General features: G+C 39.8%; 1 protein-coding gene across 1 annotated transcript; it reads left to right on the top strand.

Annotated features, from left to right (window-relative positions):
* The first annotated feature begins 677 nt into the window (after positions 1 to 677).
* HADH (hydroxyacyl-CoA dehydrogenase) lies at positions 678 to 20,745 on the top strand. The gene is made up of 8 exons (XM_027635574.1): positions 678 to 830; positions 4,098 to 4,226; positions 5,426 to 5,583; positions 10,081 to 10,207; positions 14,157 to 14,246; positions 15,192 to 15,264; positions 18,360 to 18,476; positions 19,508 to 20,745. Exons 1-8 carry the CDS (start codon positions 702 to 704, stop codon positions 19,624 to 19,626), a joined length of 942 nt encoding a protein of 313 aa, XP_027491375.1. The 5' UTR covers positions 678 to 701; the 3' UTR covers positions 19,627 to 20,745.
* The last annotated feature ends 290 nt before the right edge of the window (positions 20,746 to 21,035 follow it).

The raw sequence follows: 21,035 nt of genomic DNA, 5'->3' as shown, positions 1-21,035 counted from the left end.
GCTGGTGAAGGGCCCAGAGGGTAAGTCATGTCAGGAGCAGCTTATGGAGCTGGGGCTGTTTAGCCTGGAGAAAAAGGAGGCTCGGGAGACCTTGTCGCTTTCTACAAGTGCCTGAAAGGAGGTTGTGGCCAGGTGGGAATCGGTCTCTTCTCCCGTACAAATAGCACTAGGACAAGAAGACATAAGCACCTGGGGAGGTTTAGGATGAACGTTAGGAAGAATTTCTTCACATAAAGGGTGATTAGACATTGGAATGGGCTGCTCAGGAGGTAGTGGAGTCACAGTCCCTGGAGGTGTTTAAGAAAGACTTGGTGCCATGGTCTAGTTTGACATGGTGTTCGGTCATGTGTTGGACTCGGTGATCTCAGAGGTCTTTTCTAGCCCCATTAACTCTGTGAACATGAGCAGCGGCAACAGGAAGGTGAGTGCTGAGGAGGCAGCGCGGTGACCTCTGTGGCAAAGGACGGGCATCAGCGCCGCCACCGCCCCCGGCCCAGCGCCAGCCGGGGGCCAGCGGGAGCTCTGACCTCGGCGTTGCTGCTTGACTCCTCTTAAGGAATCAGAGGTAGCGTAGGTGAAAGACCCACCGCGTCTCTTCCCCGCGGCCGGGCAGCCGGGCCCGGCCACCGCCCCCCGGGGCGGAGCGCAGCCCTCGCCCCGCCCGGCCCGGCCCCGCCGCTCGCCCGCTCCGCGCTCTCGCCATGGCCTTCGCCACGCGCCCGTTCGTGCGCGCCGCCTCCTCCGCCGCCGCCACGGCGGCCGCCAAGAAGCTGATCATCAAGCATGTGACGGTCATCGGCGGCGGCCTCATGGGCGCCGGCATCGCCCAGGTGAGCGCGGAGAGCCCGGCCTGGGCGCGGGCGAGCGGGGGTGAGCGGAGGCGGCGGCGGCGCCATGGCGGCCGCGGGGCGGCCGGGGCTCGGCAAGTGCGGCCGGAGCGGGGTCGCCCCCGCGCTCCTGCTCCTGGCGGCCCCTTCGCTCCGCTCGCAGCTGAGCCCGGCCCCGGTGCAGCGCCCCGCGCTGTCCTCAGGCGGGACGGGGCGAGCGTAGGGGAAGTCGAGCGGTCCGCCGGCGGACCGACGTGAATAAAAAGCGCAGCGAAACAAAATAAAACCTCCCGCTTCTCTTGAGTGTGTTATAGTTCGTGTTCGGTCTGTTCCGTGCTGTGGCTTTCCAGGCTGTGTTTGTCAGCAGTGGCTGCCCTGGCCCGGCCGTGGCACCCCGAGGGCAGGGCCGGTGCGGGCCCGGAGGGACGCGCCCCTTCTGCTCCGCTGCCAGACTTGTGCGGAGTCAGCGTTGGGGTTGACTTTGATTGCTGCGGGGCGGGAGTGGGAAGTATTGCTGCACCGCTGCTGTCTGGTTGCCCAACTTTAACACTTCTTGTTCTCTTGCTAATCCACGCGTCTTCAGGTCAGACGAGTCGGCAAGAAGAGCCAAGGTCTGTATTTTAATTTCTTTAGGGTGGTTGTTAAGACAGTGTGTGGACTACTTGTAAACCAGACAGTGTATGATAATTTGTGAAAAACGTTGGTCCGAGAAAGAAGCTACTTCTAACTTGCCAAGGGAGTAGATTAGGTGTCATTTTACAAGTAAAATGCAGCAGCTAAAATGGGTATTTAGCTGTCAGTCGTCTGCAGAATTATGAATTGGTTAATATTTAAATAGGGCTTATTTTCCCAGTGCTCAATCTCAGGCCTTTGGCTTTCAAGTTCACCTTTAACTTGATAGCTTTAGGACATAAAACTGAACAGTTCTGTCAGTGATGTAAAATTTAGATATTTGTTTAATTCAGAGAAAGACCCTGTTGCCCAAGATACCAGGATAGTTCACAAACTTCACAAAGAGTAAGGGGAGTATGCAAAGGATCCCCAGATAGAAACTGACAGTGAGCTTGGAGCTCATAAATAGCAATTCTCCATTTTAATGGATTAATGAGTTTCCTTCTCAGAATGGAAGATATCTTACATTCCTGGCAAATCTCTGGCAGGAGGAATACAGAGGGGTTTGTTTGTTTGTTTTTTCTTTTAGTAAGGAATTAGCTAGTTGTTTTTTCACTTATCTGGTAAAAACACTCCTGTGTATCTTGATGCTAGAGTTTGAGGCTTCCACTGAAGGAACTATCAAAGAACAACTTTGGAGAAAGTTGTTCTCATGTTTTAGGAAGATGCACACTATGCAAAGTTTATAATCTTGCAGGGAAAGTGAGCTGATCTTCATATTCTGTTAGTCTGCACATTCTCAAAGAGCGGCATGTTAAGAGAAACATGTCTGGTATTTGGCAGTAACAGGGGTTGTAGGCTTCTACCACTGTTAAGGACCAAGGATTGTTTTGCTGACCATCTGCCTCCAATTCATCAATCCAAAATTATCTCAAAGCAAAGATGATTATAACACTTAGTGGTGTCTCCCCTGTACCTTGTTAATAAAGCTGTTTTTCCTCCCTTGTTGTACACTTAAGAAATTGTCTCTCCTCTTTCCTTGCTTTTTCATACTCTCAGGAAAAGCTAACCTCTGGTAAAATGTATGGTTGAAAGCCATGAGTTTATAATTTCTGATTTTACCATGTGAAAAGCACTTCTACATGAGAAGAGCATTAATTGACTCCCCAGCAGTCATGTTTCTTATTTAGCATTCTTAAGATCATTGGGTAGTAGAATCTAGGCAAGTGTGTCTTTGAATTACTAGGAGATGGTATGATCTTTTGCCATATTCTTCTTTCCTGTCCATGTAACTATGGGGGGAAAACATATGTTAATTTTTCTAGGATTTTTCACCAACTGGTCAGTGATGGTTTCATAAATGGATGCTCAGAGAAGCATTTCTTATAAATGTGCTTGGTATTGATTTTTCATCTGAAGATTAAAGGGTCTTGCTGTGCTGCTACAAATGATCAGCAACAGAAGTCCAAGCTTGGTTTAAGTGTTTTTTATCCAGTTGTTTTTATGAAATAGCCATAGTGAAAATAAAAGGAAAAAAGTTGGATAAAGACGTGCCCATCTGCCGACTGACCCCCTGTTAAAGCTCTACTGCTGCTGTCCAGAGGCAGTCTGGCATTTCTTTATTAGCTGTATTAGTGAGGCAAATTGGATGAGAATATCACCATGCTTTTCTTCATGAGATATCTCTGTATTTTTCATTTCAACTGGCTTTGTTGGAGTAGGTCTTGTGGGCACATGAGTCTTTAATCTCTATGTATAAGATTAGATGTAAGGTAGAAGATTGCAGAAGGAAAGCTCTGAAGTTGTGTCTTTAAAAACCATCAGTGGAACCATGTTTTAACATCCATTTTATACAATTATTATATTACAAGCTCTGTTAATTCAAGAATTCTGAAAAGGAAGATAGGCTGTTGCTAACTAGCAAGAGGAACATTAATGAATAGTGAAGTAACAGATAATGAAGAGCTGAGTTTTATTATGCTGATGCAATGTGTGAAAGTGATGTTATACGTTTGAAATTAATTTAAATTCCAACCAAAAAGACAACTGAGTAGTGCTGTCCGTAGCTGAGCCAGTGTTTGCACCAAGTATGTAGTAAAGAGAGATAGCAGGTCATTCAGGTCTGTGCAGAGTCCTGGAGTGGCAAACATTTACTGCTGCGCTGTCACCTTCCAGTTGTTGCAGGCACGTGCTCATGGCCTGACAGCAGAGCTGTTGCTGTGTCCTGGGAACACAGGGTTGGTCATCTCTTATGCCACCTGTTTGCCCTGCCAGCATTCCAGTTTTGGTCTCCACAGCCCTTTTTCCTTACAAGATACAAGGATCACAGCTAAGCCACTTGTTCCTTTCAAGGCAACTGTTTGTTCTCTAGCCATAGCTGCAGAATTCAGATGTCTCCAGGCACAGGTAGGGTTCTGCAGTCAGTGTGGGGCAAAGATGGATTTCTTTTTCTTTTTCTCTCAAGTTGAGACCTTTATTCCTTCTAGTCCACCCCAACTATCTGCAGGTTTTTATGATTTTTCTATGAAAGTGCATTTGGTTCAATGTCTCTTTTGCCTGATTCATTGCCTGGTGTATTGTCTGCCCCAGCACAAATCAGTATGGTTGGTTCTTTTATGACATCGATGTTGAATTAATTTATTTTTTTTTAACTTTCAGGTTGCAGCAGCCAGTGGTCACACGGTGGTGTTAGTAGACCAGTCAGATGAAATCCTTAAAAAGTCTACAAAAGGAATTGAGGAGAGTTTGAAGAGAGTGACAAAAAAGAAGTTTGCAGATAAGCCTGAGGTTGACATCTTCTGCTTTATTCCTCTAGGAAAACTTAGGAAAGTAAAAACTACCATATTCGAGTTCTGATATTGCTTACAGCTGTGCATTATAGAGCATGTTAATATACTGGCTTAAAAGGAAAACTTTTTCCAGTGTACTGAAGAACTTCGATTTTCCTTTTTTTTAATTTAGGGAGATTGAAAGATGTCTTATCTGGGAATGCACTCATTTTATCCAAAAGCAAATAGTAACAAAATTGTCTTAATACCTTAGTAAGGAGTGGATTTTTTGTTTTTTTGGGTTTGTTTTCTTAGTTCCTGTCCTGGCCCCAAGACTTGGGTACAGGATCATTGCAAAGGAAAAGAGAGTGCAAGTAACATGAATTAGATGTATAAGATACTGTTCATTTACATTACTGAGTAAGACTTACATAGAGCAAGCCACTGTGGAGCAGTCGATACATCTAAATTTGTATCCAAAGGATTACTTGTTACTATTCTTGTTTCTCTAAATTCCACAGCAGATTCATTTCTTCTTTTGATACATATTAATGTATATTATGTATACCAGGATTGATGATTGCCAGTAGAAATGATGCAGCAGACAAAGGAAATGAAAAGGGCTTGTACCAGGATAACCAGAGCATACATACATACAGACATAATTATGGGGAGTCTTTTAATACAAAGGAAAACTGTCCACATACTGCTTGTGGGTTTTGTATGCCATTGTATTCTACCATGCAGGTTTTGGTTGGTTTTTTTTTTTCACTTGTACTATGTCTCCATTTACCCTTGGTAAAAAGTCTTGCAGTTCTGTTTGATTTCTGTCCTCACAAACTGTCAGCAATTGTTGGATTTACTAGTGAAAAAACATTTTTTTTCCCCTGCATTTGCACTGAAACTGTAGCTACTGATTGACCAACCAGTTGATCACTCAGACTCTTATCCTGAAGGCTGGACTGCAGCAAATGGTCTTCCTAAAAGAATTAATTCAAAGGTCTCCTATTTGCTTCAAAGCAGATTTGACTGGCTAGGAAAATTTTGTCAGTGGAAAGCATTGTATCTCTACACACTTAGAACTTGCTCACTGATTTGGAAATGTGGCAGACTGCCTGCATTTTTGGCGGCTCAAAAACACTTCAGAGCACATAAGGGGATTTTCATGTAAATTAAGTCATTGTAAATAGACATTATAACTTCTTGGAAATGTTTCAGGCTGGTGCTGAGTTCATTGAGAAGACCTTAAAGAACCTCACAACGAACACAGATGCAGCAGCAGTAGTCCACAGCACAGATCTGGTTATAGAAGCCATTGTGGAGAACCTGGAAGTCAAAAATGAACTCTTCAAGAGGCTGGATAAGTTTGCTCCAGAGTATGTCTATTTTTCCTTTTACATTTTGAAACTTAGACCATTGTTTCTGGTGTTTTTGTGCTTAATGTTATTTCTCTATTTTCTTAGCTGCTTTTTTTTAAAACCAGGGGTTTTTTTCTCTTAGACTAACTCCAGACCGTCATGTTGGTGTGGAATAGTTGTTGTACCAGGTGCATATGTTACAAACACTCATAGGTGTGTCCACCGGGTTTTTTACTTGTTGCATTGCTTAATGTGTTACGGTTCCAGGTATGTTTGGTCATGAAGCTTGTCCATCTACTTGACCATAGTTCAAATCTAAATCCAATTGCAAATGCACAACAGTAGAATAAACTTGTTCTGGTACACATAGGTTATGCTTAACCTCTTGTTCCCATATTTAAATTGGGAATTGGGATGATAAAATATTTGGTTTTAGCATGCCTGGCATGAATAAGTTGTAAGTCTCAATCATCTCAAAAGTGTCTCAAGTGAACCAAGTTTACTTTATATACAAGAGTTTGGAAACAGATCATTGCTGGTTATTGTGTGGTATAAAAGTGTAAATAATTTTTTAATATGCACTCATTCAGTTACAGTCCCTGGAATTTTCTTTGAACTGTAACTGATAACTGTTTGAAGTTATTGTTGAATTGTATCCAAACCCAAAAATGCTTTTAAGCTGAGCATGCAGTCTCAGAAGTTTGAACCTTGTAATTGATGACTCAGGATCACAAGACCTTGACTGCTTGCAGGTTGAGATTTTAACTAGTATAGCTAAATCTGAGGATATTGACTAAGAGGTATTCTAGACTGTCTAGATAAGCCTGTCAACTAGTCAAGCTGAGGCTTGAATGTAATGTCAAGGGAGAAAAGATGTTATCATTAGTTGAATTCAGCCTGGGGAGATTTTTTGGCCTTTCTCATATGGTCAGTAGTTAAAATCACCTGGTACTTTTGAAAGCAATAAATGATCACAACCAACCATGCACTGAGCACAGGGTAACTTGCCATTGCTCTTAATCTGACACACAGAAGTAAGTAGCTCTCTTTGGCAATTATGAGAATACCTTGTAGTGATTAGATTGGGCCTATTTTGTAAAAATAGATCAACAAGTGCTCTAATCTTTAAAGAGAAAGTTGGACTGTACTAAATAGCAAATTGTTTAGAACCAGTCAACAAGGAAATGTGGGCAGAGGGACTTGGAGCCTCATTTAAAAATATGTATGTTTGGAACACCTGAGGCTATGTTTCGTAAGACTGAGCTGTTTGTCAGCACAGCTGGCTTAAAACATTAAATTTTACATTACAGAGTGTTAAAAGATACTAGGAGTTGTTCAGATATGCTCCTTCGCGTTGCATCAGACATGATTTTTCAGGGTTGGGAAAAATGACTAGACAAGAAGCCTTCCTTTTAAAAGGATATTTGGAAATTATGATAAATATACGGATCTCTTACATGTAAGATAAAGAAAAGTGGAGTGAATGGCGAAGAATATGGGTTGCGGTGTAGAAAGCCTTGATGAAAGAAAGAAAACTGGTAAAATAGTGAAATTTAGTAGCCAAGTGTTAAAATATTAGCTATTGGATACAAAGGGTAGTTTGTAATTATGTAAGAAGTATAGAGTTGCAGATCTTGTGAGCAATGTGGGGAAAGGCAGAAATGTCTAGTGAGTATTTTTCCATGCATTAGAAGGAAGCAGTAGACTTCCTTCATCCCACATGGCACTGTGGTGGAATGGAAGGCTCTCCTTGTCAGTGCAGGCATTCTACAGCCTTATAGTTCAAAACTTGTAAACATATTGTATGGGCTAACTCTTGTGTCATGCTCAGTGAGGGTGGTGGACAAGATGATGAATTCTGCCTTTGAAACAGAAGCTGTGTGAAACCTTGCGTTTTTCTTCTTTTGCACTTTATTTCATGTCTCATATGTTTCCTTGGCTGCAACAGCTACGTGTTCCTTTCCCATTTTTGCACCATGATGACCTCTCCAATGAAAATAAGTCTGGGGACAGCACAAAACTGAAGCATTGCATTGAAAAAACAAAGCACAATTAACTTAATTCCTCCTCCATTTTCTTATAAAAGAACTGTAATTCCTCTGAGAGTGGATCTATTACTGTAAGAGAGTGGGAAAGCTGTTCTTTATTGAAAGAAGTTGTATTTGTGAATGGGGAGTGAATTTCCCTTAAGTCTTCGGAACAAGTGTAATGAGCCAGAAGAGTGTGGCAACCCCAAAGCACATGGGGAACTCGAGGTATTCCTTATCTGGGTAACTGTCCAGGTGAAATGGTGAATGGTGTTTCCTGGATGCCATCAGTCTGAGAGCATAGTGGTTTATGTTCTTAGAGCTTTGCAAAATTCCTTGAGTAGGTTCTGTTCCTCTCGGTGTTATACTCACCCTCCTAACATGGTAATTGTTACTGTGTTACATGGTCATCATCTTCAGAGCATTCCTACCCCCTCTTCAGTTTTGCTTTCCTTTTCTTGAATTGAGTCGGTTTTGTGTTTCCATTATGAAAAGGTCAGGCAAGTGTTTTTGTAGGATATCCCCACGTTCTTTATGGCTTTTAGTTATTTAAACACTGCAACACTTTTCCAAAGAGGGTCATAATGAACATGACAAAAGAATTCTTGTGTATTCACTTTAAGAGCACTTCTGTACTTGCTTTCTGTTTATGTCTGGGGTGTGGGAATGCCCATCAACATTTCTTGGTCTAGGATTTATCTTTATACGTGGGAACTCAGCTCAGAACTGGCTGAGTCTTTCAGCTGTTCACTGTGTTAGAATCAATGTGTTATAAAACTGTTAGAAAGGAAGTCTTGTTCAGTGTTTGCTGTGTAAGGGAGCTGGACTGTAAGAGTCAGATTTATTGATATGGTCTGCTTCTCTCGTGTTGGGCTCTGTTTTTGACGTCTTCCTCTGACCCACTAGATGGCACCAGGAGAAAGCACTCTGGTACCTGGAAAAGCATTGCTATGGCTTCACTAGTACTGTTGCTTTCCAAAGCCTTCCAACTCTGCTGCCACCTGAAGCATGGATTATGTAATTCTAAGTCAAAGAGGCACGAAAATTCTATTTTAAACTCAGTTGAAATCAATTGGTTGGTCAGAGCAAAAAGTGCAAATAAAATGCCCGTGTACACAGTGCAAATGTATTTTTTCCCCCCAAGGCTTTATATTGTGTGAGGCTACAAGTATTCACCCATAGAAGTGATACTGAGGTAAAATCTCTTACTTAATTGAACTCAGATATAAACCTAACAATAATTACATTACACAAATCAGCGTGATTAAGTTTTATATGGATATTTGAATTTTTATGTACAGTGGGAAACATTTGGTGAGGATAAGTGATGTTTGAATGCACTGACCTTGCAATGTCAAAACTTTGAAATATAGAATACTTCTTTTAGTAACCCACCTCAGAACAATATAAGGCCCATTTATGGTGAGGAAATAAGAAAAGAATATTTGTGAGAAGAGTAAACAGGAATTTCCAGGATTTTTTAATTTCCTTTTTTATAACGAAAAAGAGAACATAATAAACAATAGAAAACCATGTGGGTGTTTTTGTCCCAGAATGTTTTCTTTTAATGCCACTATAAGATGTTCCCATGGCTTGGACATAACTTCTCTGAAAGCTCTGTTGTGAAGCTCAATTATATCTCAATGGAATGTAAGCAAAATACAATGTAGGTTAACGTTTGATGAGTCTGATAGGATAACTTTTTGAAAGGACAGTAGGATCTAGTCCAGAATGGAAGATATGGTTTTATCTCTGATTTATTTTCTGATTTTTGTGATTTGAAGAAAAAGCTGTTTCTTTAAGTTTTTGGTGTGATGTCATTACAGCACGGCAGTTGAGGTTCTGACATATTTCTGGGGAAAAAAAATCCCAAACCACAAACCAAACCATTATAAATTGCAGTTATTAAATCTGGTTTATATCTGGAAAAGGACTTCATGTAAGTCTTAAAATTCTTGGCATGTTGTGTATCCTTTGCCGTGTCCTGTGCATGGTGGTATTTATCTTTTCTCTGTTTGTTTCCCATCAGCTCTTTGCTCTTGTAGCAGGTTTGCTCATCGTGTCTACCATTGATCATTATATAAAAAAGTAGATTCTACATTTTCCTTAAGACTCCAAAGTGCATTTTCAACGTGGCAAATGACTGGGTTTCAATAGATGTGTAAATGATTAACAAAAAAATTACCCTTAGGTTTCCAGGATTGCTGAAGGAATTATCTGGAATGTATCTGGGGAGTTAAAAGAAATTTTCTACTTTTAGAATCTTTTTTCCCAGCACCTAACAAATGTATTCAACAAACTTCCTTGACAGTCAGAAACTCTCACAGTCCTTGCAGTGGCTGTACTCACACCTCAGCAAAAGAACTGTAATAAACTGCAGGAATATTTTTGAGGATTCTGTGTATGGTTAGCCAGTGGGTATCTATTTCTGTTTAGCACATCATTCTCCTACTGTCATTTATGCAATCCATATATTTCTTATTTCCAGCCATACGATATTTGCAAGCAACACTTCATCCTTGCAAATCACAAACTTGGCTAACTCGACCACCAGGCAGGACCGATTTGGGGGTCTCCATTTCTTCAACCCTGTGCCTATGATGAAGCTTGTGGAGGTAAGTGTCTTAGGACCACTCCTTACAGTGGTTATTATGATCACATTCCATCACAATAACAACTGCAGTGCAGCAATGCAGTTGTCATCAGTGAGACTTGAGTTAGATGAAAGAGTAGATCTCAGTTTGCAGCTCTTCTGATCTGGAATTAACTTCCTCTAGTGATCAGAGGATGGTGCAGTCTCTGTTGAGGGGCAGGTTGAAGAGACAGAGGTAACTCCTTCAGTCAAGGCTCCAGAGTCCTCCACTGAACTGCCAACAGGTGGTGTTTGTAGTGATCATTTTAGGCACACAGGCAGGCTGATTAATAAGAACTACTGGTACCGGTAGGAATCAATAGAAAATTACATGAAATGAAATCTTACTGTCTTGTCACTTTTGAAATAAAGTCAGTCGTGTTTGTTTCGTATGTTTTGTCTGGAAGTATTACAGTATTTCTCAGCCTTTAAGGAAGCATAAAAAGTTTTTACATAACTCTTCAGATGTCTTTTCTAAAGATACTCTCTTTGGCTACATCATGTGATTTCTAAAAATACTGAAATGCAGAGTAGAATAACATTCCAGTATAAGAGTTTATCTGAGCCTCCAAAGTAAGGGTCACATTGCAGACAAAATGACAGGTCTTTCTTTTTCTCACCTTTCCCTATTGTGGCTGACCTTGATCACTAGAATTTACAAACTCTAGAGTAAGTGGAAATAAATTGTTATATTTGTCCACTCTGCCCCAAAGTTTCGTGTACTTCATACCTGAGTGCTTTAAATCATTTTCCTCTGTCCCATGGACCATTAGTTCTAGTATTGCTTTAGTGACAAACACTTCAAATGTGTTGTGCCTCCATTTTGAATGCCCAAGATTCACGTTATTATAGTTTTTGCTTGTTTCCCAGTAAAATATATATATATGCAGATGTTTGCTCTGTGTCTTTGCATGTATTGTTCTCCTCCCTTTTGGAATGCTTGAATCTTTTGGCTGAAATGAACAAATTTGATTCAGAGTATGGTTGTCTGATGAGCACTCAGACACATATGAATTCTCTCTCGCTGAATTCTGTATCCAGGTGGATTTTTAAATTTTTTTTTAGTTTAATATTGCATCCTCTATATTGTGACTAAGTTTTCTGGAGAAATGTGGTAAGAAGGAAAGGGAGAAACTTTGTCAGATATAACAAAAATATTTAACGTAATTCCCTAGGCTAACGTAGACCTTATTGATTTCTGTACCAAGAAGGACTTGTTAGCAGTAATTTATTTCTGTGAATGAAGCGTTCTATATCTTAAGCCTAAAACAAATCATAGTCTTGAGAAATCTAAACTAAGCGTCTGTGAGATTAGAAAAATACAAGATACCTATCACTGTTTATTAAAAGCAAAACCAAGGAGTCCCTGTTTGACTACCTGCTCAATCTTTATAATTTTGAGGTTTTTCATATGACTTATGTCCTGCCCCAGAGTCGCTTCAGTTGATGAATAGTATTTGAAGAACTTTAAAACACAGAACCTCTGCTTTCAGGGGCTTGATGAAGAAAGGCACCAATATTAGTAAATCAATACACTTTTTAAAGCTTTGGTTTTGTTTCAGGTTTACTACTGTAAATGAGGATTGGCATTGGCAAACGCTCTAAACAACATTTTCTATGTAAAACAGGTGTTTCAATTTGAAATAATTAAGGGAAAAATCAAGAGAACCACCAAAACTATGAAAGATACTACTGAAATTGGCAGTCATTTCTCATGGAAGCTGTCCTTTATGGGTCACAAATCTGCAGTACTTTTGAGTATTATCTGTTCTTTTCCTAGATTGTGGATCTCGTGCTCAGAAAGCACATAGCTTTAAGGGGATTTCTTTCTCTAATAATTCAAAAAAGCTAGTGCTAGTTTTTCAAAATTCTGAAGTGTACATTAAAAACTCATTCTTGAAACTGTTGCGGATATTTTTATCAAAGATCACTACTTTTTCTGCTGTGAAACAAGCCTTTTTCTCAGTCCTAACTGGTGTGGGGTTTTTTGTGTTTGCCTTATGTCAGTTATTAGAATGGGGGAAAATCTCTGTGTGACAGAGAAAGGCTGTGGATGTTGTCTGCCTGGACTTCAGTAAAGCCTTTGATACTGCTTCCCACAGCATTCTCCTGGAGAAGCTGACAGTCCATGGCTTTGACAGGTGTACTCTTTGCTGGATTAAAATCTGGCTGGATGGCTGGGCCCAGAGAGTGGTGGTGAGTGGAGTTACATCCACCTGTCAGCCAGTCACTAATGGGGTTCCCCGGGGCTCTGTGTTGGGGCCAGTCCTGTTTAACGTTGTTATCAATCACCTGGATGAGGGCATCGAGTGTACCCTCAGTAAATTCGCAGACGACACTAAGCTGGGTGAGAATATTGATCTGCTGGAGGGTAGGAAGGTTCTGCAGAGGGATGTGGATGGGCTGGATCCATGGGCTAAGGCCATCGGTATGAGGTTCAGTAAGGCCAAGTGCCGGATGCTACACTTGAGTCCCAACCACCCCATGCAGCACTACAGGCTGGGGGAAGAGTGGCTGGAAAGCAGCCCAGTGGAAAAGGACCTGGAGGGTGCTGGTTGACAGCAGCTGAACATGAGCCAACAGTGTGCCCTGGTGGCCAATAAGGCCAATGGCATCCTTTCTTGAATCAGAAATAGTGTGGCCAGCAGGACCAAGGCAGTGATTGTCCCTCTGTGCTCAGCACGGCTGAGGCTGCACCTCGAGTGCCCAGTTCTGAGACCCTCACTGCAGGAAGGACATTGAGGTGCTGGGGCAGGTCCAGAGAAGGGCAGTGAAGCTGGTGAGGGGTCTGGAGGGTAAGTCACATGAGGAGCAGCTGAGGGAGCTGGGGTTGTTTAGCCTGGACAAAAGGAGGCTCAAGGGTGACCTTATCACTCTCTACAGCTGTCTGTAGTCAGGTGGTTGTCAGCCTCTTCCCACAGGCAGCTAGCCACTGGACAAGGGAAAATGGCCTCCAGCTGTGCCAGGGGAGGTTCCAGCTGGACATCAGGAAGAATTTGTTCACTGAAAAGTGTGGTTGAACATTGAAATGGGCTGCTGGGGTGTGGTGGTGTCACATCCCTGGAAGTGTTCAAGCAATGATTGGACATGGTGCTTAGTGCCATGGCTGAGTTTACGTGGTGGTGTTTGGTCAAAGGTTTTACTCGATGGTCTTCGAAGTCTTTTCCAATCTTAATGATTCTATGACTTAATGGTATGAATAAGGAGGTCAGCCTTAGGTACTTATGTATAGCAGTTTTAGGTTACTGCACATGGAGACTGCTTTCAATACAAGTATTACAACCAGTTTCAGCTTCTGCACATCTGTCTTTTTTGATTCTTTTTTTATTTGGGGGGGTGGGAGTTGGGGCAGGGAACGGTGGTGATGAAAATACTATGTGTGACAGAAGACTCAGCTGTGAAGAAAATCAAGATGGAAAGGTAGTACTGAGAAGCTTACAGGGCTGTCACAAAGTTGCAGGATAGATTTTAAATTTTCTTTAGAAATTATTGTCTTTTGTGTTTACATTGGGCACAGGGTAGATGTTACAACCTGTTATATGAGGAACTGTATCTGTTCACATGGTTCTCTGGAGTGATGTCTTTGTGTTTCCCAAGACAACAGAGACTATGTAGCTTTTGAAGTTGCTTTGTTATACTATAATCTCTTAAGTGTGATTCCAAAGGATGGTCCCTTTTACCACCCGTCCATAGTGGCTGAGTGGGAAAGTATCCTACAGAAATGCATAGTTTTAAAATGGATTCCCGTGTCTGTTACATATATATCCAATATATATCCATTGAAGATTTTTTTTGCAAAACAAGTGTTTTGTGAATTTCTGGAATAGTGTTCTAGATTACAATTTAATCATTGCTGTAATGGGGATGAGATGAAATGAGAGAGCTTCTCCTCATAAATGTGCTTATTCTCTCTCTACCTTCCTTCTGCCCAGGTCATCAGGACTCCAATGACCAGTCAAAAGACTTTTGAATCTCTTATGGATTTCAGTAAAGCAGTAGGAAAGAGTCCTGTCAGTTGTAAGGTGAGTATGTTTTGACTGTACAGTGTTCAGAGGGTCTGTTCTTGTAGACTTAATTTCAAGGTGGTAGGTTTTAGTGGATGTAAGAGCACTTCAAGAATTTCCAGGTTCTTTCTTGTCCAGCTTCTCTTCCCTATTAAAAACAGTTTGACAAAGAAAACATCCATAATTACCACAAATTCTTAAATATCAAGTGACTCTAGACATCTTGCCTAGAGCAGCAAAACTCACAAGTATCTGGGTTTACACTTTTGGAGTCTGTTTTTAAAGTCCTGCAAAAGCCTAGACTGGAAAGCTTAAGCAAGAACTCATTTTTTGCCGTGCTGGAGACAAGACTGTTACCTCTTGTACTGTGAGGCAGTTGGATGAATCCTCTCTGGTGTGTGCTCATTCCATACTTTTCTTAAGACTGCAGTAACGAGGCACAAATTAATCTTCAGAGCTTTGCAGCTTTGGTTTTTTTCTCTAGAGTAACACCCTGCTTCCTAAGCACACTTTTTCTGAATCCATTAAGTTGTGGTCTGGGTAGCTTTATGCAAGCTATTGCCTTGAGTTTCACAGCCTGTTTCTGGTAGTGGACACACACAAAAAAACCTATTAGAGAAGAAATGCTTTTCTCCTATCCTTCAGGAAATGGCATAATCAGAATTTTGATAAAGAAAAGACATTTGCCAACTGGCCACATTAAATTGTTTTAAGATTAATTGAGTTGGGCTTGTAATAGACTTACTGTTCTTTGTCATGATGAATGTTTATGTGCTATTCCTTGTTTGTGAAATTCGTCTTTTACATTTTAATACCAGGCAGATAAATCAGATGAAAAATACAATTCAGAGAGTATCATAAATTGATGATACATTTCATCCACTTGTTTCATTTGTCATGTAGATTTTGAGTGTAGTACTGGTAAAGAATGTGTACTTAGAATCTCTTTTTTATTTTTCGTAGGATACTCCAGGGTTTATTGTAAACCGTCTCTTGGTGCCATATATGATGGAAGCTGTTCGACTTTTTGAGAGAGGTATTTGTTGGGATGTTGATTTCAGGGAATGTTGACATATAATACTACTAAATGTTTTGTCACTTCAGAAAAGCCTTGAGATTCCCTCAAAATTTTCAGATCTTGAAAAGGCTGGAAGTGAGTAGTGAACTTCAAATATGAGGCAGTATGTGTAATGGGAAAGATCTTGCCTTCACTTTGAAATGTTAGGTTGTGAGGAGTTGGAAGGTAGTAGTTACTTGTGAGGGAAATTCCTGATGGTAGAAAATGTTTCTGACTTGGAGGTGACAAGGTGAGTGTAATGCCATTGTAAAAATATCCTTTGCCAACTATTCAGGAACCTCCCTCTCTCTTGTCCAAAGAGATTTTGATAAAAGTGGTTGAAAATCCCATTAGGGGACCATTAGCAAAGTTCTCCTGAGTTCACTCATATGGGGCTTGTGAAATAAACCACCAATTTTCAGGTGAGGTAGGTAGTGTAATAGTGTCACACTATGGTACTGGCATACAAGTGATTTGGGCTCAGCTATTGCCACGTAAAATTCTGTGTCCTTTTTTACACATAGGTTCCTCTGGAACTCCCATCTAACTGCTGGTCTTTCTTATATTGATTCTGAGGGTAGGTAGAAATAATCACTAACCCCCAAAGAACCACTGAATTTTTCAAAGCATTGGTACTTGTTTTGAAAAGAAAACAAACCAGTAATGAATGTAGTGGATAAAGAGGAAATTACAGAGTGTAATTGCTTTTATTTCAAGTGCTCTGCTCATACTGCCATGATACTAGGAATGTCATTTGAAACATTTTGTTTTTGAAATCATTGGTTTTTTACAGATGAAAGCACTCCATTTTCAGGATTTCACCTAATATGCTTTAAATATTAAAAATCTCTTTTAAAGCACATGGAAGAGGTGGTTTGATCTCCAGAAAAAAAAATATAAAACAACACTACTTGTTTATCCATCAACAGATGTACCTAATTACATCTCAAAGGGAGAAAAGAGAAAATTTAGTGACTTGAAAGGCAAAGGCATGGATGTGAGGGGGCATTATTCTCTTAGAGAAAGTCACAGCTTTAAATAGAGTGTATGAGTGTTTCACTGTATTTAAAAGAGGTGCCTTTGTTAAGTCACATGTATCATTGTGCATATTTCAGGAGACAACAGAACTTTTAATTAAATGCAGGAGAAAACAGTCACTGAGTTTGTATGTTAAAATTGACTGGTTTCTGCTAAGCAAAACAATATTTTGATTTAATCTTTATTCTGTTTGTATTTTGTTCCATAATATGATATTTCCAAACTTGTTAAAGTTAATTTGTGAGTTTTTAATGAAATCTATTTAAAAAGCTGGTTGATGTTTTGAGAAGACCGATGGCTGTCTTTTAATTCATATTTTCCATTGAGTCAGGTTAAATTTTTACCATATCCTTTGTGTTAATCCTCAGAGTAGACAGTCGAGCCAGATTGTCATCCACATTAGAATGAAATTGTGTCTTTCCTGGCAGCCTCAAACACTGAAATACCTTTGTATTGGGCCAGTCCTTAAGTTTTTATTTATACAGAGTCTCATACTGTTAAATATGCACTTTCTGCATGGGCAAAATACCTTTAGTATATTAACAGTGATTTAAACAGGGGGCATATTATAATATATGGTGTTCTGTACTTCCCTCTTCTTAGTGGAAAAACTAAAAAGCAGTTAAGTTTATATAGAGTATGCTTTATACTAGGAGAGACTATTATGAATTAGGGGTATAACCCTTGCTTGTCCTTTTGCTATTTTTGATTATATTGTAATGAAACTATATACTGTCGAGTGGCCATGTCCTAAGTTTGACAAAGTGGGACAACTCTGCTGATAGAACAAGTATGTACACCTGCATCAACTTCAAATGAGCTAAGGATTTAGGCGTGTTTGAATCTGGGGAACTGAAATTATGTTAGAATTAAGTAAGGTTACTTTTCCAGGTTTCTCAGAAATAAAATGAGGTTTTAAAAAAGCCCAAACATTGTCAGCTTTAAAGAGTAAAGGGAGATATATATAAATTATTACTTCATATAAAACTGTCACTGGAGTTGTTGCCTTTACAAGAGATTTTGTAAATTTGTTTCTAAGAATCTCTGATCTTAGGCATATAAATTGCATAGGCTATGTCTGCCAAGCTTTTGGACACCCTGAATGCCTGTACGCATTGAGAATGGAGGTTACTTAACAAGTACCTCTGGGGTTTGTATAACTTCATCATTTTTTACAGGATCTGCAAAGAAGTGCACTGCCTTTATCAAAATATGTATTAGAATTAAGCAGTAGAGGTGCATCTGCTTTGATGACAGTATAAAATATGTATTCCCAGGAAAAGAATGAGGTGAATATTAATTGTGACAATACAGGATTTGTATTTTTATAGGGACACACTGAAGTAGGAGTAATAAATTTCTGATAATTTTGATTTCTTTTTTTTTAACAACTTCAGAATTCACAAATTTAACTGCACCTGCGTAGTCTTTTCAGGTCTCTCCTATCTGCCATCTCTGATACCAGTAGATATCCTCCAGTGAAAGCTGCTGTAACTAAGCGTGCTACTCAGCTGCTACTGTTCCCCTCTCCATGCCTGCCTTATCCATCAGCTGGATATCACTTGTCTTCTGGCAGTTGTAGAGTAAGAGTAGCTCTGTCCTGTGCATCATTCAAAAGCTGCTGCTGCCCTCATAAAGATGAAATTTAGTCATTTCCTTACTTACCTATTCTGCTGCCTCTAAAAGAAACTCTTGATTCTTCATAGTGACCAGTTCTTCCTTTAGTCTTTCTAGTAGGTTCAGCACAGTAGCTGTGGCTCCATCAGTAGCGTAATGATCTGTATTGAAATGCAGGAGGAAGCTAGAAAAATAGAAAGCAGGCCTGCAGGGCTTTTTTTTTTTTTTTTTTTTTGTGAGAGATTCGACTTTATGCTCCACATGTGTATGCTGACTCTAGTTTTTGTGGCTCTGAAACATGCAGAGATTTCTGTGAAGAGCTGCACCAGGGTGAAATAACACCCTGTTAATTATTTATAAGTGGTGCCAAGTGGATGCGGAATCTTCTCTGTTCATCAAACTGTCAATCTTTTCTCTAGGAGATGCATCAAAGGAAGATATTGATGTTGCTATGAAGCTTGGGGCTGGCTATCCCATGGGTCCATTTGAACTGCTGGACTATGTTGGGTTGGATACCAGTAAATACATTATAGATGGTACTGCATGCTTATTTTGTTCTGTTTTCCCCCTTTTTAGCTACACTGTAGATGTTCTAATGCAAATGTGACTCTTAATTATTTAAACTGAATGTTTATGGCATAGCCTTTTAACTGTTCAGGAGAAAGGAATGAGAATTCAGCTCAGAATGCTGTGTGAGTACAGCATTTGTACTGCATGCTTGTACCCTTTGTACACAGTGGTGGTTTTGCTGACCTCATTGAGTTCCACTGGAAAATAATAATAATAATATTAATGATATTTTATATAACTAAAAAGAATCAGTGGGAAGAGAGACGTACTGGAGGTAAGAAATTCTGATGAAAAGCAACAAATGTTGAGACTCCTTGTCCTTTTTCTGCCAACTGTGTTTTCATTCTTGATTAATAGGAAACGCAGTAAATACCTCAAAAGATATAAGTAAACCATTTCCCTTTCACTTCAGTTACTAAGTGGATGAATGTCAATACAGTAAAAAAACCATACATAATTGGTAATGGCTTGTTGATGGTTGGTGTATTCTTTTGAATGAGCAGCTTAAATATTCTTCAAGGCAGAATGTCACTTTGAAAAGGCCATTTTCAGTGAAACCTCTTTTGCTTTTAGTTAATACTGTGGAGTAGCATTACATTGTTCTAACTGACTGTCTTTCACAGGTAGAAATTCAAGTTGGAATTTCTTTGCACTTAAATTTCTTTTCAGCTAGCTGTTGTTTTATTTCCTTGTACTTATCTATGTTTCAAAAGTTCTCCTTAATTTTTTTAAAGTATTAAAAATCCTCAGTCCTGGAGATTATAAGGCGTTCAGAGTACACTATGCCTAAAGACTAATTGACAGATTTGCTCATAATCATCAGCACTGATCTGTGCTTTATGAAGCTGCATTGAAGGGTCTCAGAGGGTTTACAATAAGTTTTAGACCTCCTTCAGTTTTCTGACCTCTGAATATTTTTCTAAGGAGATGCAGATCTCTATTATCTTTGGATATAAACAGAACTGTTACGAATTCATCCACTTCCTTTCTTTTCCAGGATGGCATTCATTAGAGCCCAACAACCCTCTTTTTGCACCCAGCCCACTCCTGAATAAACTGGTAGCAGAAAAGAAGCTGGGTAAGAAGACTGGAGAAGGATTTTACAAATATAAATGAATTCCACACCTCAAGAGGTGTTAAACTATCTGTGTGCTATTCAGCGTTGCCATATTACCGGTGAATTCTGTTTAAACCTACCCAAGGATGGCACAAGCTGCATTTAGAACATAACCCACCTCTGAACTGAGTGATTGCACTAGTTAATTATGGTCAAAACTTGATTTGGTAGATTATTTTTCTCTTGTAATTCCAAAAAGCTTTCTATGTATAGTGCCTTCATGAAATGTCAATTTTTTCAGGTGCAGTACAGAATGACAAGTGAATTTATCTATTAAAAACATTATTATAGTGATGGGAAATATCCTAAAAATAACCTCACGTTCTTAAAAATAAAGTTTTCAATAATTCTGTATTGAATGTCATGGCTTGCAGTTGGTGTACTTGGATGGAGTCCACTGGGTGGCAGTCTCTTTTCACACTGGCAAACATAGCAGTAGAAAGGCAGTAAGTTGTTTTGTTAGGATTTTTCTTAGGTGCAGTGCTAATCTGTAGGTGTAAATTACAGTGCCTTGGACAATAATTTTTTGAATGTCATATTTAAAAATAAATAAAAAATCCCACAATGGCAGGCTGTGACCCAGACAGAAGGTTCTCAGTACAGCATTTAAAAGCAGAGCTCATCACTTTTGTTGGGATTTTCTAGCATATTCAGGTAACGGTTGAGGGCTTACTTATATTAGGTGCTGTAGAACAATAGTGAAGATTTCTAGGTGATTTCTATTCTGAAGGGCCTAAGCTAGGAAGCTGGTGAAAGCTTCTGTATGTTTTCTCAAGTCCTGTAAATTGGCTTTATTAAAGTGTCATTTTTACACAGTACACTACTACTGTAGTTGAGTACTTTCAAGATTGCAGCTGGGAGTCTGTGCTATGTAAACAAATACTTGTGTCTGGCTGTGTGAGACACCTTCTGTTTTGCAACTTTATTTCTGTGGGGCTTAGTGGAGCCTGAATTTGTCCGTGGTGGGAGCTCATCAAATCCTGTCTTTATTCCAAATACTGCAAAGCAAGGGGGCATGAGGGTTGGTGTTCCAGTTCAGCTGAGTGGTAATGTTCCTTTACTTTGTGTACAAAGTCCTTACATATGTATTTTTTAATTAAAAAAATGATGAATAATTATTTAACGCCAAGTTGCCTCTTTCTCCCTCCTCCGTCATTTAATTCAGATTGCATATAAAGAAACTGAGGCTGACAGATGTTAATTTCCTTGCACATGGTCACACAAGAAATCTCTTGAGTAGAGAATAAAATTTTTTGGTTTAATGGATCCTAATTACAGGTCATCTGATTTTGAGCAGCTTGTCCTGAAAGAAAAGGGTAAGAGAGAAATGGTATTGCAGAGAGTCTCTTTTCTTTACTGTATTGGTAAATGGACTTGGTTTGACTAAAATAGAGTCTTGCATATGAAG

This window comes from Corapipo altera, unplaced genomic scaffold (genome assembly GCF_003945725.1).
Source record: "Corapipo altera isolate COAL_440 unplaced genomic scaffold, ASM394572v1 22b, whole genome shotgun sequence".
NCBI lineage: Eukaryota > Metazoa > Chordata > Aves > Passeriformes > Pipridae > Corapipo > Corapipo altera.
This window is presented reverse-complemented; position numbering and strand designations above follow the sequence as displayed.

Excerpts from the sequence above, each read along its gene's own strand:
- HADH (XM_027635574.1), top strand. The coding sequence starts at position 702 with ATGGCCTTCGCCACGCGCCCGTTCGTGCGCGCCGCCTCCTCCGCCGCC. Across the intron at positions 5,584-10,080 it reads CTGGATAAGTTTGCTCCAGA|CCATACGATATTTGCAAGCA; the intron begins GTATGTCTATTT and ends TCTTATTTCCAG. Across the intron at positions 18,477-19,507 it reads CAGTAAATACATTATAGATG|GATGGCATTCATTAGAGCCC; the intron begins GTACTGCATGCT and ends TTTCTTTTCCAG.